This window comes from Crocuta crocuta, unplaced genomic scaffold (genome assembly GCF_008692635.1).
Source record: "Crocuta crocuta isolate KB4526 unplaced genomic scaffold, BGI_CrCroc_1.0 scaffold149, whole genome shotgun sequence".
NCBI lineage: Eukaryota > Metazoa > Chordata > Mammalia > Carnivora > Hyaenidae > Crocuta > Crocuta crocuta.
In genome coordinates this window covers 6,794,702-6,811,574 of record NW_027551561.1, presented here as the reverse complement: position 1 = coordinate 6,811,574, position 16,873 = coordinate 6,794,702, and the positions used below count along the sequence as shown (strand labels likewise).

Genomic DNA, 16,873 nt, shown 5'->3' with positions numbered 1-16,873 from the left:
CTGTAACAAGAAATAAACTCAGTTTGGGGCGCCCGGGTGGCTTAGTCGGTTAAGCGTCCGACTTTCGCTTAGGTCATGATCTCGCGGTTCGTGGGTTCGAGCCCCGCGTTGGGCTCTGTGCTGACTGCCAGCTCAGAGCCTGGAGCCTGTTTCATAGTCTGTGACTCCCTCTCTCTCTGACCCTCCCCTGCTCACGCTGTCTCTCTCTCCTAAAAATAAATAAAAAACATTTAAAAAAAAAGAAATAAACTCAGTTTTTTGTGCAGAATCCTCTAAATCAAACAATTTCCTTTTTGCTCCTGGCTTATTCTGCTTAATGAGGTGTTATGGGTTGAATTGCACCTGGCACCTGGGTGGCTCAGTTGGTTGAATGTCTGACTTTTTTTTAAGTTTATTATTTTCAAAGAAGGGGGGTGGGGTAGACAGGATGAGAAGCAGGCTCCACAAACAGCACAGAGCCCGACGGGGGGGCTCACACCCACAAACCGTGAGATCATGACCTGAGCCAAAGTTACATGCTTAACACACTGAGCCACCCAAGCGCTCTAAGTGTTGGACTTGATTTTGGCTTATGTCATGATCCCAGGATAGTGGGATTGAGTCCTGCGTTGGGGTTCACGCTGAGCGTAGAGCCTGCTTGGGATTCTCTCTCTCCCTTCCCTACTCAGGCTCTCTCTCTATATGTGAAATGAAATGATGATGAAGTAAAATGAAATGAGACATGGAAATCCTAGTCCTCAGCACCTCAGAATGCAACCTTATTTGCAAATAGGGTCACTGCAGATGTACTTAGTTAAAATGAGGTCATCCTGGAGTGGGTGCAGGTGACTCATTCAGTATGACTGTGCCCTTAAAAGAATGACCAAATGGGGGCGCCTGGGTGGCTCAGTTGGTTAAGCCTCCGACTTGGGCTCAGGTCATGATCTCACGGTTTGTGTGTGTGAGTCCCCCCGTCGGGCTCTGTGCTGTTTGTGGAGCCTGCTTCCCAACCTGTCCACTCTGCCCCCCTCCTTTGAAAATAATAAACTTANGATCATGACCTAAGCGAAAGTCGCACGCTTAACCGACCAAGCCACCCAGGCGCCCCCCAGTCTGGCACTTTGTAAAAAATAGTGTGTGTGTGTGTGTGTGTGTGTGTGTGTGTTATTATTTTGAGAGACAGACAGAGAGCGAGCCGGGGAGGGTCAGAGACAGAGGCAGGCACAGAATCTGAAATAGGCTCCAGGCTCTGAGCTAGCAGCACAGAGCCCGACGCGGGGCTCGAACCCACAGACTGTGAGATCATGACCTGAGCCGAAGCCTGACGCCTAACCGACTGAGCCACCCAGGCGCCCCCAGTCTGGCACTTTAATACATGGGAATTTTCTAGAAACGCACCTCTGGTCCGACCCTGCAAAGCCTCAGTAGCTTTGCGCTACCTAATGGAGCTATTTAACTGCTCCATTCTGCATTCAAGGCCCAAACAAATTTTGTGCCAGCTTCATCTGCCCCGCCCCCAACCGTGAGAAATGGAACGCTGCTCCAACCTCCTCCTACCTCGCCCTTCCTCGAACCCCCCCTTCTCCCAGTCGTCCCTTACTGCCTAGAAACAGGGCTACTTGTGTGCCTGTCTACGCTCCCCACCAGATCCCGCTCGTTGGGCCCCAGGCAAGGCCCCCACAGCTCCTTATCAGTTCATGTACCCGGAACAAACCCAGGGAGCCTCCCTGAAGGAGGGACCTTGCCAACCACAAACCAGAACCGGCCTAGGCATTTGCTTCCCGGAGACTCGGCTCAGCGGCGGTCAGAGGCCAGCGGTGTCAGGAATCTGCGGGCTGCCCACGGGCTGGGGATCCGAGAACACTGCCTCGGCCGGGGTGCAGCCCACCAGCAACTCACCCGCTCCCCAGGGCGCACGTACCGCCCAACGGCGCCGGAACGCAACGCAGACCGGAACCTTTTCCGCCGAGAGGCCGGACACTTTTGGGCGGAGCACCTAGGGACCGGAAGTCGGCGGAGGAAGGTTGGCCTGTGAGTACTTGGCGCTTTGCTTGGGAGAATGAGCGTGCGTAGTCTCCTCGTGGCGGGAGGTAGAGTGCCCGGAATACTAGGTTAATTTCCCGTCTGTCCGTAGCCGCTGTCCTGGCGTATTTCCTCCCTCGGGTCCCCTGTGCAGCTCTCGGTCTTGGAGTCCTAGCTGAGCTGCGGGGCGGCTCGGAGCGACCGTGCTCCCCGGGGGAGGGGTTCGGGAGGGCCTCTTTCCCGCCCTGGGTGGCGGGCGCGCGCGGTTCAGAGTCTTAACAGCCGTTTGCGGGCCTCTGGCTGTATTTTTTCCCCCGGGGTTGCAGGGTCAGGGTGACTTCCCATTGGTTTTACAGACTTGTTTCTTATATGGTTTTTGCTCTTCCACTATGCAGAAACATAATTACAGTAGAAATCTCGAAAAGTGTACCCGAGAAACAAAAACCGCCCTTCAAGCTACCCCTCAGCTGAAACATTTCTTAGACACGTATAACATTTTATGTTTGTTTCCCCCGGATGAGAAAGAAACTAGTGAAAACGGATGTGAAAATATTCCCAACGAGATTTATTCGTTACGAAAGGATCCCTCCAAAGTTAAAAATGTCAAGAACGTTAAGCAGTTGAAGTCCGTGTTATTTATTGAAACATTATTTTTATCAAAAAACTTTAATGTTTATTTTCGAGAGATCGCGATGGGGGAGGGGCAGAGAAAGGGAGACAGAGGATCCAAGGCAGGGGTGGGAGCTCCGAGCTGACAGCAAGAGCCCAATGTGGGGCTCTAACTTATGAACGGTGAGATGCTGACCTGAGTGGAAGTCAGACTCTTAACCGACTGAGCCGTCAGGTGCCCCTGAAGTCATTGTTTTAAACGCACGCTTCTTGAAGGACATAAACTTGTAGACCCACAAAAATCAGAAGACTTCTCTTGTGAATTTGGTACACCACTACTAACATTATGGGAAAGTCTCTGTCCCTTTGCAAAGACTGGTGAAGCCACGACAAATACTAAAAAGAAGTAGGACGTTCCAGCTTACATTTTGCTAATTTTTCCTTTCAGGAAAGTGGCGATGTTTTCCAGTTCCATTAGGGCCATTCTTGGTCCAGGCTCTCCCTAATTCCTGCTGTCGGAAAAAATCCACCGCACCGAATAAGATTATTCCCAGTGTTGCTCTTTGTGATGAAAATACAAAGGAATCTGGAAATGCACTTGACAAGCTCTTCTCCTCGGAGCAGCAGGCTTCCATCCTGCAGGTGTTGAATACAGCATCTAATAAAGAACTTGAAGCTTTCAGATTGCTTCGTGGGAGAAAATCCACCAATATTATAGAACACAGAGAGAAGTTTGGGCCATTTCAGAATCTAGAGAGTTTAATGAATGTGCCCTTGTTTCAGTATAAAACTATCATTCAAGTTTGTCACTCCATTCTTTGTCCAGAGATGAGAGCGGAAAAAAGAAAGTTCCAAGACACCCGGCACTTGAGAAAGCTCATCAAACCAGAGATAAAGAGAGAGAGACTGAAGGTATAACATTTTTCTTAATGTCCATTATACGGCCTACCTATTTGAGAACCTGCTTTGCAAAGCACTCTTCTGGGCACCAAGACAGCCTGTAGTTTAGTTGGGGTGTTACCAGTCCCGAAGAATGAGATGTACAGATAGTAAATTGGCAGTGGAGACGACAGGGAACTGGGGCTGTGACCGTCGGGCCGAGTTTGCTGGTAGAACTCAACCTGGATCTTGGAGAGGGACAGTTAGGCTAGATGGAGGAGGCGGGCATTCTAGAAAAAAGAACAGTTGTAGAAGGATAGGTCTGTGCAAGGTTTGTTTGTTTTTTAATTTTTAAGAAATCTGTATTTATTTTTGAGAGAGGAGTGTGAGTGGGGGAGGGGCAGAGAGAGAGAGGGAGACACAGAATACGAAGCAGGCTCCGGGCTCCAAGCTGTCAGCACAGAGCCTGATGCAGTGCTCGAACTCACAAAACGCAAGTTCGGAACCTGAGCCGAAGTCGGATGCTTAACCGACTGAGCCACCCAGGTGCCCCGTGCAAGGTTTGTTTAAGAGGAATGTTGAGGCTGGCTGCACCTGAGGGTTCTATTGAGCGTAACGAGAAGTTAAGATGCAAAGATGGTTATGGCCTGGGAGTGACTTTATTTTATTTTTTATTTATATATTTTTTTTTACTTTTTAATTTACATCTTAGTTAGAACGTAGTGCAACAATAATTTCAGGAGTAGATTTCTTGTCCATTACCCATGTAGCCCATCCCCCCTCCCACAGCCCCTCCAGCAACCCTCTGTTCTCCATATTTAAGAGTCTCTTTTAAGTTTTTGTACCCCTTCTTGTTTTTATTTTATTTTTGCTTCCTTTCCCTTACGTTCATCTGTTTTGTATCTTAAGCTCATCATATGAGTGAAGTCATATGGTATTTGTCTTTCTCTGACTAATTTCACTTAGAATGATACCCTGTAGTTCCACACACGTAGTTGCAGATGGCAAGATGTCATTCTTTTTGATTGCCGAGTAATACTCCATTATATATACCACAGCTTTAAAGAAAAAGTTTTTTTAACGTTTATTATTATTGAGACAGAGAAACACAGCACGAGTGGGGAGGGGCAGAGAGGAAGACACAGAATTCGAAACAGGCTCCAGGCTCTGAGCTGTCAGCACAGAGCCCAATGCGGGGCTCGAACCCATGGACTGTGAGATCATGACCTGAGCTGAAGTCAGACACTCAACCGACTGAGCCACCCAGGCGCCCCATATGTATACCACATCTTTATCCATCCATCCACCCATCCACCCATCCACCCATCCACCCATCCATCCATCCATCCATCCATCCATCCATCCATGGACATTTGGGCTCTTTCCATACTTTGCCTATTGTCGATAGCACTGCTATATACATTGGGGTGCATGTCCCCCTTCGGAACAGCACACCTATATCCCTTGGATAAATACCTAGTAGTGCAATTGCTGGGTTGTGGGGTAGTTCTATTTTAATTTTTTGCGGAACCTCCATACTGTTTTCTAGAGTGGCTGCACCAGTTTGCATTCCCACCCTCAGTGCAAAAGAGATCCTCTTTCCAGGGAGTAACTTTAGAACATTATACTGGTCTTTCCAGCAGGATTTAATGTAATCTTCTTTCTCTCCCTTCCCCCTTTTAAAAAGCATCCTAAAAGCAAATCCTTTTCAATGTTGTCTTTTTTTTTTTTAATGTTTATTTATTTTTGAGAGAGAGAGAGACAGAGTGCGAGCGGTAGAGGGGGCAGAGGAGAGGGAGACACAGAATTGGAAGCAGGCTCCAGGCTCTCAGCACAGAGCCCAACATGGGGCTCAAACTCATGAACTGCAAGATCATGACCTGAGCTGAAGTTGCCCCTTAATGGACAGAGCCACCCAAGCACCTTAAGACAAATATTAGAATTACTTGGCATATCAGACATTAAACCTTGGAGGAGGGACTTAGGTCCTGTGTGACAATATGTGATAAAATATTCTCTCATCTTATGCCAGTAGTAAGCACACTTTTTTCTGGACCAGTAGTTCTCAGTTTTGGGAGGATTTTGGATACTTCTGGAAACCTGATGAAAGCTATGGACCTTCTTTTTCAGAAAAAAAAAGCACATCTACATAGAATGTTGCATATACTTTCAGAGGGTTTGTAAGTTTCATGAAGTCCATCCATAGACTCCTGATAGAATCTTAGAGTTGATCTGGAATGTATTTGAAACCAAATATTTCAGGGGTTGGATTTCCTTCAAAGTGTTTGCTACAAATACTGTATATTCGCTCATTACAGTGGAGTTGCAGTCTTATTTAGAGGGAACAGTTCTAAAGTTATTTTGTATGACAAAAGGCATGGAGCCGTCCTTGAAAAAAATCTTGCCCGTGAAGTGCTGTGTGTGACCCGGTGCAGTAATTCTTCTGTACGGTAAATCTCGACAACACTGAGGTAAAGAAAAGAACCAAAGGAAGGCCTGTATTTTGTAGAGTCATCCAGACTCTTCTGCCCTTCATGTGTACGTATCCATTCCTTAGCAGTGAAAGGGAGATGAATTAGAAAATGTTCCTGCTTTTTTGCCTTTGAATGTGTGGAGCACATTACTTATCCATAAGTGACGCCATTGTGCTACATCTCCTGCCAAGACTCCACGCAGAGTTAAATCCACACACCCAATTGTCTGTTGCACATTTCCCCTTAGAAGCCCTGCAGGCAACCTGAATGCAGTACATTAAAATACAAATCACCGCCCCCTTGCCTTCCCAGGTTGATATGCTTCCTGTCATCATCTTTTTTTTTTTTTACAAATAGTTTATTGTCAAATTAGTTTCCACATAACACTCAGTGCTCATCCCCATAAGTGTCCTCCTCTATGCCCATCCCCCCCTCCCCCCCACATCCATCAGTCCTCAGTTTTTGTCAGCATTCAAGAGTGTCTCATGGTTTGCCTCTCTCCCTTTCCCCCACCATTTCCGCCCTTCTTCTCCCCCTTGTTCCTCCGTCAAGTTCCTCCTAATCCTCCTATACGTGCAAACATATGATATTTGTCCTTCTCTGCCTTCCTGTCATCATCTTTAACAGGTGCCATTCAAGTTTATCCTAAGCTCCTCCATCCTGCATGGCAATTATACCCCCATTATCTCTAATCTATTTCTTGTCCTCACTGTCACGGTCTTTAATTTTTTTTTTTTTTTAAGTTTACCTTTGAGAGAGAGAGAGAGAAAGAGAGCCCTCGAGAGAGCAGGTGCACAAGCAGAGGAGGGGGAGAGTGGGAGAGAGAATCCTAAGCAGGTTCTACACTGTCAGCACAGAGCCCAACACGCGCTTGATCTTACGAACCGCAAGATCATGATCTGAGCCAAAATCAGGAGTCAGTCGCTTAACCAGCTGAGCCACCCAGGCGCCCCCGATTTGTCACGCTTTGTCATAGAACAGGCACCTAACCAATACCACCTCTAGTCTAGCCTTCTATAGTCCATCTTCCACACAGCGATCTGTGATGGTGCTGAAATGTCTCATCTGGTACCTGAAGGTTACATGCTTTGGTGGCTTCCTGGAGCTCTCAGGATAAAGCAAGATACTTCTGCAGAAATCTGCCCATCCCCCTGCACTTTCCCCACTTGCTCTTGTACCACAGCCTATCTGTGTGGACATGGGGTGAAATAACGGCCCACTTAGCATTTACGCATTGTCCTGGTCCTCCAGTCAGTCTTCCCGGACCAGGTCTCCTCCCTACAGTGTAACTGTCATGTGCTGGCATTTCTTACAACGGACGGGTGTGTTCCTTGTTTCCCAGGACCTAGCGCGTGCCGTCCGCAGCAGCAGGTGAATATTTGAATGCCGACCTCGGACAAGGTGCTGAGAATAAGTAAAGTTTCTTTGTTTATAAACTGACTGCTACTGGCGGTCTCTTAATATCACTCCTGCATCTCTCTAACAATTCTCAGTTCATAAACTGTAAAGACATTTCTGTTACAGAAACAAATCTGGCATTCTGAGTTTACAGCTTCAATTTTGTATCTGTTAAAATGTTTATACTTGTAATTAAACCAGCCCTTTTGTTTTAGGCAGTTAACAGTATCGTATCCATCGTTTTTGGAACTAGAAGAATTGCCTGGGTGCACATGGATCGTAAATTGGCAGTGCTGGACTGGCAGCAAAGTGAGTGTTGCCAGCTGATGAAAGGAACATACTTATCATCTGTCTATTTACAAGAGGTAAAGCGGCTGCACCTCCGAATTCCCACCTTCTAGAACTCCTTGTGCAGTTTAATCCTCTAGTCCTAAGAGGAATGTAACACAGGACTAAGGATGGGCTCTCCCAGGTGCTTATTATTCACCCATGTTTTTGTCACCTATGATTTTTAAAAGTTGACTCTTCATTTAGTTCATGAAATACATTCATGTATCAAAGGCAGATCCTGAGAAAGATTAGTGTTAAAATATGATTTTCTGAACGTTAAGAGTTTTATCACTATATAAAGCTTGTTTCTCAAAAATGCTATCACTAATTGCCTCATTTGAGTCTTCAAAACCTTGTGAGATGGGGAATAATTACCATTTGATTACACATATGAAAACTGGTATAATCAAGCATCTGATAGAATTAATCACTTGCAGATGATTGATTATAGGCTAGTTATTCTAACCCTCTGCTCTACCCTAGATGTTTTTATTTTATTTATTTAAAGACTTTTTTTTTAATGTTTATTTTTGAGAGACCGCGGAGTTGGGGAGGAGTAGAGAGCCGGAGACACAGAATCCGAAGCAGGCTCTGGGCTCTGAACTGTCAGCACAGAGCTCAAAGCAGGGCTTGACCTCATGAACCGCGGGATCATGACTTGAGCCGAAGGCAGATACTTAACCGACTGAGCCACTCAGGCACCCCTTATTTTATTTATTTTTTAAAATGCTTATTTATTTTCGAGAGGGATACAGAGGATGTGAAACAGGCTCTGAGCTGAAGGCAGAGAGCCCAGTGCGGGACTTGAGCTCACAAACTGTGAGAAGTCAGATCCATAACCCACTCAGCCACCCAGAGACCCCATGCCTAGACATTTTTAAAAGGTTAAAAAAAGTTCGGGCACCTGGATGGCTCAGTGGGCTAAGCGTCCAACTTCGGCTTAGGTCATGATCTCGTGGTTCATGGGTTTGGGCCCCGCGTCAGGCTTTGTGCTGACAGCTCAGAGCCTGGAGCCTGTTGGATTCTGTGTCTCCCTCTCTCTCTGACCCTCCCCTGCTCACACTGTCTATTCCTCTCAGAAATAAATAAAACATTAAAAAAAATTTTTTTAAAAAAAAGGTTAATAAAAGTTTTAATTTGTCTAATCTTTTTTAAAATAAAAAAAAACAAAAAAAGATTTTTCATTTGAGAGCAAGTGGGAAAGGCAGGAGTGAAAGAGAGAATGCCAGGCAGGCTCTATGCACAGCATAGAGCCTGACACAGGGCTTAAACCCATGGCCATGGGATAATGACCTAATCCAAAATCGAGAGTTGGACACTCAACCAACTGAGCCACCCAGGACCCTGTTATGTTGTCTAACACAGATTTTAGAAATTATGAAGTGCCTGGGTGGCTCGGTTGGGCATCCGACTTTGGCTTGGATCATGACCTCATGGTTAGTGAGTTCCAGGCCCAGCATCAGGCTCTGCAATGACAGCAGAAAGCCTGCCTCAGATCCTCTGAGAGTCTCCCTCTCTCTCTGCCCCTCCCCTGAGCTCACTTGCTTACTCACGTACTCTCTCTCAAAAATAAACATTTAAAAAAAGAATTATGAAGCCCATTTTACAGATGAAGAAACTAGTACTTGGGAGGATGAAATGGTCTGTCTGTCTTAGCTCCACTTCTTCCTGATAGAAAGATGACCAGAACTTGGTTGTCCTGATGCCTCTATTAAATGCCTTTTCAGTTACTTCAGAACTGTTAGCAGGAGTTTAATGTAAGTCCTATTAAAAAAAAAAAAAAAAAAAAAAACACAAATGGGAGAGGGGACCTAAACAAAACAAAACTTAATTATTTCTTGTCACTAATTATCTTTTTTTTTTTTCTTTCCTTTTTAAAGATCTCTTCAGTCATTTCAAAGATGCCTAACGCTGACTTCTATGTTCTGGAAAAAATAGGACTTTCAATTCAGAACTCCTCTCGGTTTCCCTTGGTGTTACATTTTCATATCATGGAAGCCATGCTGTACGCCTTATTAAATAGTACTTTTGCCCAGGACGGCCAGCACCGGGTACTGAGCATGAATCGAAATGGAGTGGGGAAGCACTTGGAACTGATGATTGGTGACACACGGACTAGTGGAAAAGAGCTAGTAAAACAACTCCTCTCAGAGTCCGTGCTGAAGGAGGGGCCTCGGGTCGTCTTCCCATCAGAGAAGATCGTCCGCTACAGACAGATGTTTTCATCTACTGAACAACAGAGATCAGAAGAGTTCTATGATTCATTATTACAAGCTATTGCCTTCTACGAATTAGCAGTTTTTGACACCGAACCTTAAAATTCTGAGGTTACCGTCATGAGCTCTAATGTTATGTATATTAAATTGTATTTATTACCTCTAAAGCTGTAAAACCAACTGTTTTTAACAATGTTTATGGAGAAGAAAACATGTTTGTATTCAGATATTTAAAGCCAGGCTTTCAGCTGTTGAATTGGTCACACAATAATAAGCCTAGGCCAGACCAATAAAGATCTTAGAGGAGAATGTGTGCCTTTCGGGTTTTAGTGTTAAACGAGAAGATGACCCCTTAACAGCCAAAACAAGAAACAAAGTTATCTCCTCTGAAAAGCAAATTCCATCCTAAAGGATTTGCATTGTTATATTGTTAAAATAGGGTGTCATGATTTTTCTGGGCGGTGCTCATCATGGAAATAACACTGATTATAACAGAGAACACAACTTTTAAGTCCTCTTCTTTAAAAAACTTTTTTTAATGTTTTATTTCTGAGAGGGAGAGAGACAGCGTGAGCAGGGGAGAGTCAGAGAGAGAGGGAGACACAGAATCTGAAACAGGCTCCAGGCTGAGCTGGCTGTCAGCACAGAGTCCGACGTGGGGCTCGAACCCACGAACCTGAGATCATGACCTGAGCCGAAGTCGGACGCCCAATTGACAGCCACCCAGGCGCCCCGTAAGTCCTCTTTTTCTGGAAGTAGCATGTGGTTTGATGTACTGCTTCCAAAGGTGATTTTCATCAACGGGGTCTATGAAACCCGGAACAAAGAGGCTTTGTCTCATAGGTTCATTTTTTTTTTTTTCACTTTGAAATATTTTACTTGGACAGACCATCTTTTGAGAAAAGTAGCACTGGGACCTGGGTGGCTCAGTCAGTTAAGTGTCTGACTTGATTTCAACCAAGGTCATGATCTCCTGGTGGTGAGATCGAGCCCCACACTTGGAATGGAGCCTGCTTAGGATTCTCTCTCTGCCCCTCCCCAACTTGTGTGTGTGCACGCGCTCTCTCAAACATTTTTAAAAAGTAGCACCTAATTTCCCCCCCACATCTCCCATTATATTTTATTTGTCTTAGTTCAGGCCCTCATATCTCACCAATCCTGAACCCAAATCTCTGATGTCAAAGCAATATATCTTTCCTTTAAAAAGTGAAATATACTTGATGGGAAAAAAACTCATAATCAGAAATATATAAAATATGGGGAATCTGGGATGCACTCTACACCTATTAGCACACTCTTGTAAATCTCTACATTTACCTACATGGTTGTATAAGAACCTCTCCACCCTGGATATGTTGTAGATATCCCAAACAACACATGTCTGAAATCTTCTTTCCTTCAAATCCCTGCCCCCCCCTTTGCCATTGTTCTATATTTGAATAAATAGCTTCACCAGCCATCTGGTTGTTCATGCCAGATGTATGGCATTCTACCTCCCTTCTATTCCTGGAAATCGCTTTAAGTGAAAATGTGCTCATTTTAGGACTTTATAGGGTAAGATGCTAAGTATTGAAAAGCCATCAGAAGTTGGTTACATTATCTCAAAAGTGAATCTAAATCTTACAGGACTTTATCACCTTTAAGAATTCCTAATTTTTTCCCCAAATCATGCTAAACCTAAAAAAAAGTCTTAAATGTATACCATTAGGGAGGAAAATGTCCCCACTGTTTCTTAATTTTTGACCTTATTAAATACAATTCTATAATCCTTTTACTTTGGTTCTCAATTATTGAGGATTACCAGAATTTTCTAATAATAAAAGACCAAAGTAATAGGTAAGTGCTCTACAAATAGTGAATGAACACTAGTACACAGTAGAAAGAAATCCATATACTTAAAAACCCAAAAACTTCAGATCTATTCTCTCTCGTACAAGCACAAAACCTGTTAAGAGCTTATATCCAAACCTATAAAATAGCCATATTTACCCAGAGGATTGCACCTGGAACACCTATTTAAACATTGCATAAAGCCTCTTAGCTTTAGCCTTTAATTAAATCCATATACTATCAATAACAAAAAGTAAACTGAACAAACGAGGTAAAAACATATCTTCGTACACATTTGTAAACAGGTATACATCAATATTTTCCATCCGTACAAAATTAGGATCCTTACCTTTTTGGCTGAAAACATAATTCACCAGATAATGTAACTGAATTCTAGGCTAACATAATATAAACACGTGGAATAGGAAACTATTTTCAGATAAACCTGATTATATGATCGCAAAAAAGATTTTAAGTGAAATGTGGGATTTCACAATTTTGTAATTAAAAAGATACACTTTCTCCAAAAGCATCACCTTCAATGGAGATGGCTATGATCTAGAAAGCCTATATATGGTAGACTCCTCCTTTGTTACAATTTTGATGGGTAGCAGTTTGTCCAAAATAGATATATTAACATCATTAATATCTTTATGAAATAAAACATCACTGATATAAAAATACAAGAAAAATGTACAAGGCAAATTATTTGAGTTGGCAAAAATATACAAGATATCACATGTGTATGGTTGCTAAAAAAGATTTATGAAAACGACAATTCATAATCTTGTTTTCACTTTGTCAACATGCTGATCCAACGGTAAAATATGCCGGAGGAATACACTAAAAATAAATTTATCAGGAAGATATTACTTTTTGAAAACCGAAGCATAATTTCTTCCCTAGGAAGTTTTCTGTGTGTTCTGTAATTTTGTATTGCATAACCTTATTTTTTAAAGATCACCACCTAGATGATTCATATATACAGCTTGACTGACTACTAAGGGTTGGGTTGGAGACAGGTGGATTAAAGCTATCAGGAAAGAGAAAAATTATGGATTATTTAACACTGATACATCTTTAGTAATATCCTAGTGAACTGTCTCTTCTAGAAACAGTTCACTCACATGCAAAAATACTACAACAAAGCTAAGTCAGATAATACAAAAAACTTCAGAAAAAATACCACCATAATCATAAATACAATTTGGAACTCAAATTTTTTCACTTTAAATATCTGCACACTAATAAAAAATATACAAAGAGCCTGTTTTAAATGTACAGTAAGAAATAAATTCTTCCACGAATCCATATAAAAATGTATCTTGAGGAGTACATAACAATCTGTACAAGGCCTTGGTAATGTGAACATTAAGGGAAGCCAGCTGCCAAAGTGTTCACAGTCTCTTTTGAAATGTTAAGATGAATCCCTTCAAGATAGTGCAGGAACCTGTCAAAATTACAAGGAAAAGTTTGATTTAACCATCAGATGAGAACATTCTTTAATCTTGAAATAGCTGTCTACAGTGTTATTTTTATAGAGCCTTTCTTTACCTTCTTTTACTTTTCCCTTGTTCTTTGAGCTTCTCAGCCTTACAAATGTTTCGAAGAGTTGGCAAGTACTCAGTTATACTAGCTTGTCTATTACCCAGGTTCAGAAGGGATCGGCTAGAAAATACACTTTTAATGACTGCTATCCTCCTCCGGGCACTGCTGTAAAAGAAAAAGAATGCATTACTTTTTACTTTTAAGGGCTAATAAAAACGCAACAACCTCAAACACAAGCGGCTTCTGGTCTCTACTTCTCCTTGCTTCAGGTCTAGGCTAGATTAACTAGATTCCAGGTTAACTTCCTCTATCATTTTCAACACATCAATCACTCACATGGGGAAAAAACCTTTAAAGGCTACCTGCTACCCATCACAGCAAATCAAAACCCCACTCCCTGTCTCCTAATCTCTCATTTTTCTTCCCAGCAATCAGGCTGGTCTCCCTGTCTTATGAGAAGCTACATTACTAAGGGTGTACCATGACCAGTAAAGCCCAGCACTTCAAAATTAGTAAAAAGAAACGAATTATTTCCCCTTAATCATTTATTAGTGAAAACTAAAAAGTAAAAGGAAGGCAGACTTACTCTAAATTAGCTGCTGACTGACTGAAGTAGACGTTGCTGCGCTTTTGTGAAACATAGAAAGTAAGCTCTTTTGTTGGATCTATTCCGGATTTCTTGCAAGAATTCAAGGAGGTTTCCAATGCTTTTGAAATAGTAGATGAACATTTAGTAAAGCTGAGAGCTTCTACGGCTGCCTGTAACTCTCCCGAGCTCAGAGAAGTCCATCCATTGCTAGTCTCGAGACTAAACTCATCACAAAGTCCACTTTTAACATTTGTCCAGCTGAAGTCGTTTTTACCAAATTCCTTTTGTTCTCTTGCATCATTTAAAAGAGCATCTAAGAAGGACATGTTATCCATGAACTCAGTGAGAGAATTTAGACAATGAGAAACGAGGGCAGCACATTTTTTTTCTGCTGGTGTTTTAGGAGGACAAGGAACAGACTCAACGTTAGAGTCTAAACATTTGTTCAGTTTCTTTGTCTCTGGATTGTTTTCTTTGTCTCTGGCTTTGCTTTCTTCTGAATTTGAGGAAGAAGATGCAGGGGAAAGGCTAAGGAATTCATTAGAAAAGTCCACTTCGGTATCAAATAAGTCACTATCATCCAGAATTGCCATCTTTTTCTTTTGCTTCTTCTTTTGTGGCTTTTTCAATGGCTTCCCTCCTTCCGAATGTTTCCTAGCAAGACACCTTATATTTTTTGTGGCTGCGCTGGTGTCCACACTTCCTGATGAACCGCAAGAGTTTTCTGTTTCTGGAATGATGTTAACAGGTAATGGCAGAATGAACTCAAGATTACTGTATAAGAAATCTACATTCTGTGTTCGGAATTCTGTAAGAAGCTGGATGAACTGATACCATTCTTCCTTTGTTCTGATTTTGTGCTGAAAAAAATTTTTGAATGAAGAAGTGTTAGAACATAGTCTGAACATTTTTCTACCCATGTGACTATCTTAAGAGTAATGAGTTGCTACTCTCATAATTTTATTAACCTATACTCCCTTAATCTGTCAAATAGTTCTGGGGGCGCCTGGGTGCCTCAGTCAGGTAAACGTCTGACTTCGGCCTACAACACAATCTCACTGGTTTGTGAGTTTGACCCCCGCATCGGGATCTCTGCTCTCAGCTCTCAGTGTAGAGCCCACTTTGGATCCTCTGTCTCCCTCTCTCTCTCTTTGCCCCTCCCCAGCTCGTTCTCTCTCTCAAAAATAAACATTAAAAATAAATAAATAATAAAATTGTTCTGAGATTAAAAAATACGTTTAAACTATTAAACCTTGAAGAATTAAATTTTTAATAGTTTATATCCCAATTCAATAGTTAGCTCATTTGTTTAAATACTTTTCTAAAATTGTCTTTTTTTAATTTTTTAAAAATGTTTTATTTATTTCTGAGAGAGAGAGAGAGAGAGGCAGCATGAGCTGGGAAGGGTCAGAGAGAGAAGGATACAAAGAATCTGAAGCAGGCTCCAGGCTCTAAGCTAGCTGTCAGCACAGAGCCCAACGCGGGGCTTGAACCCATGAATCATGAGATCATGACCTAAGCCGAAGTCGGACGCTTAACCGACTTGGCCACCCAGGCACCCCTAAAATTGTCTTTTTTTAATCTGAAATCTTTCTAAATTCTAGTCTAGCCTACAATATGCATTCAGAGTATTATCCATGAACCATTTGTCAAAGTAGTATAGTGTGTTACCATCAGGAATCTATGAAAATTATAGGCAAATTTAAGTTAACCTTAAGATTTATTTATGTTTTAAAAGTATTTATGTATTTTTAGAGAGACAGTGAGGGAGAGGAACAGAGGGAGAGAGAATCTTTTAATTTTTTAAATTTATTCTTTTGAATATCTATTTTTGAGAGAGCGCAAGTGGGGGAGGGACTGAAAGAGGGAGACCGAGGATCTGAAGCGGGCTCTGCATTGACAGGCTGACAGCCGTGAGTTCAGTGTGGGACCTGAACTCATGAACCATGAGATCATGACCTGAGCCAAACTCAGGCTCAACCGAATGAGCCACGTTGGTGCCCTTTCCTTTTTTTTTTTTAAATCTTTTGTTTGTTTGTTTTAATGTTTATTTATTTTTTGGAAGAGAGCGTGCAAGCAGAGGAGGGGCAGAGAGGATCCAAAACGGGCTCCATGCTGACAGCAGAGGGTCGATCCCATCGATCCCATGAACTGTGGGATCATGACCTGAGCTGAAGTTGGACGCTTGACCAACTGAGTGCACACAGGCACCCCAAGGGAGAATCTCAAAGCAGGTCCATGCTCATGCCCATGACCCTGGGGGATCATGCCCTGAGCTGAAATCAAGAGTCGGACACTCAACCAACTGAGCCACGCAGGCCTCCCTAGCTTTAAAATTTAAAACACAGGAGTGAGTGTTAGGAAGATGAAAAGGAATATAAATATCTTACACTAGACACTGAAAATACCTTTAGAAATGAAAATAAGTCTTCATATGGAGAAAAAATGTTCTTAAGGCCAAATAAGGTCTCAACACAGCCAGTGTCGCATTTGGGAAGGTTTGTAGGACTCCTTTTAGTACTTTTAGGTTTGTTTTTGGAATTAGGGCCACCTTCAGAGCAAACAAGTTGAACACTTCTGTTATTTCCTCCTACAAAATTAATAAAAGAAAATCTTAGCTATCTATAATTTTCATAAATTATAGCAAACAATTATTTAAAATCTAAGATCCTTTGGCATCTTTTGGACCTATATTCCCATTTTGTTTTTCTCCATGTATGTATTTAATTCATAAAGAGTACACTTCAAACATTATTTCTAACGTATAGAGGTTAAGATGGTGGTGGTGGTCGGCTTACAAAATAATCCAAAAGAATAAAGTACAAGGACTATGAATAGACAAGTAGCAGAAGAAATACAAATATCTAATAAACTCAGAAAAAGATGTGCAATTTTACTAGTGATCATGGAAATGCAAATTAAAATAAGATACCTTTCACTTTTCATCTTTTAATTTGGCAAAACTAAAACAACTGGTAACCTAATTTTCTCAGAGGTAT

The 16,873-nt window shown here is 42.2% G+C and overlaps 2 protein-coding genes across 4 annotated transcripts in view; one reads left to right on the top strand and one right to left on the bottom strand.

The window, feature by feature from the left end:
- Positions 1 to 2,023: 2,023 nt before the first annotated feature.
- Positions 2,024 to 10,216, top strand: TEFM (transcription elongation factor, mitochondrial). 3 transcript variants are annotated; one of them, XM_077749657.1, is made up of 4 exons: positions 2,024 to 2,069; positions 3,059 to 3,522; positions 7,577 to 7,726; positions 9,572 to 10,216. In XM_077749657.1, the coding sequence occupies exons 1-4, from the start codon at positions 2,039 to 2,041 to the stop codon at positions 10,007 to 10,009; spliced, it is 1,083 nt and encodes a 360-aa protein (XP_077605783.1). In that variant the 5' UTR covers positions 2,024 to 2,038; the 3' UTR covers positions 10,010 to 10,216. The 3 variants fall into 3 exon arrangements, with proteins under 3 accessions (XP_077605783.1, XP_077605784.1, XP_077605782.1); XM_077749656.1 differs by having other exon boundaries at positions 2,039 to 2,090; XM_077749658.1 differs by lacking the exon at positions 7,577 to 7,726.
- Positions 10,217 to 11,922: 1,706 nt separating this feature from the next.
- The window catches only part of ATAD5 (ATPase family AAA domain containing 5), a 44,566-nt gene continuing 39,615 nt past the window's right edge, over positions 11,923 to 16,873 (bottom strand). The window contains exons 20-23 of the mRNA XM_077749735.1: positions 16,283 to 16,464; positions 13,872 to 14,734; positions 13,292 to 13,450; positions 11,923 to 13,187 (exon numbers count right to left, since the gene is read on the bottom strand). Of these exons, the coding sequence (XP_077605861.1) occupies positions 13,109 to 13,187; positions 13,292 to 13,450; positions 13,872 to 14,734; positions 16,283 to 16,464 (1,283 nt within the window). The 3' untranslated portion in view covers positions 11,923 to 13,108. The remainder of the gene's footprint in view (positions 13,188 to 13,291; positions 13,451 to 13,871; positions 14,735 to 16,282; positions 16,465 to 16,873) is intronic.

Bases quoted from the DNA above. Each gene is read 5' to 3' on its own strand.
- TEFM (XM_077749656.1), top strand. From the start codon at position 2,039: ATGAGCGTGCGTAGTCTCCTCGTGGCGGGAGGTAGAGTGCCCGGAATA. The intron at 2,091-3,058 runs GTTAATTTCCCG...TTTTCCTTTCAG, and splicing joins TAGAGTGCCCGGAATACTAG to GAAAGTGGCGATGTTTTCCA. The intron at 3,523-7,576 runs GTATAACATTTT...CTTTTGTTTTAG, and splicing joins TAAAGAGAGAGAGACTGAAG to GCAGTTAACAGTATCGTATC.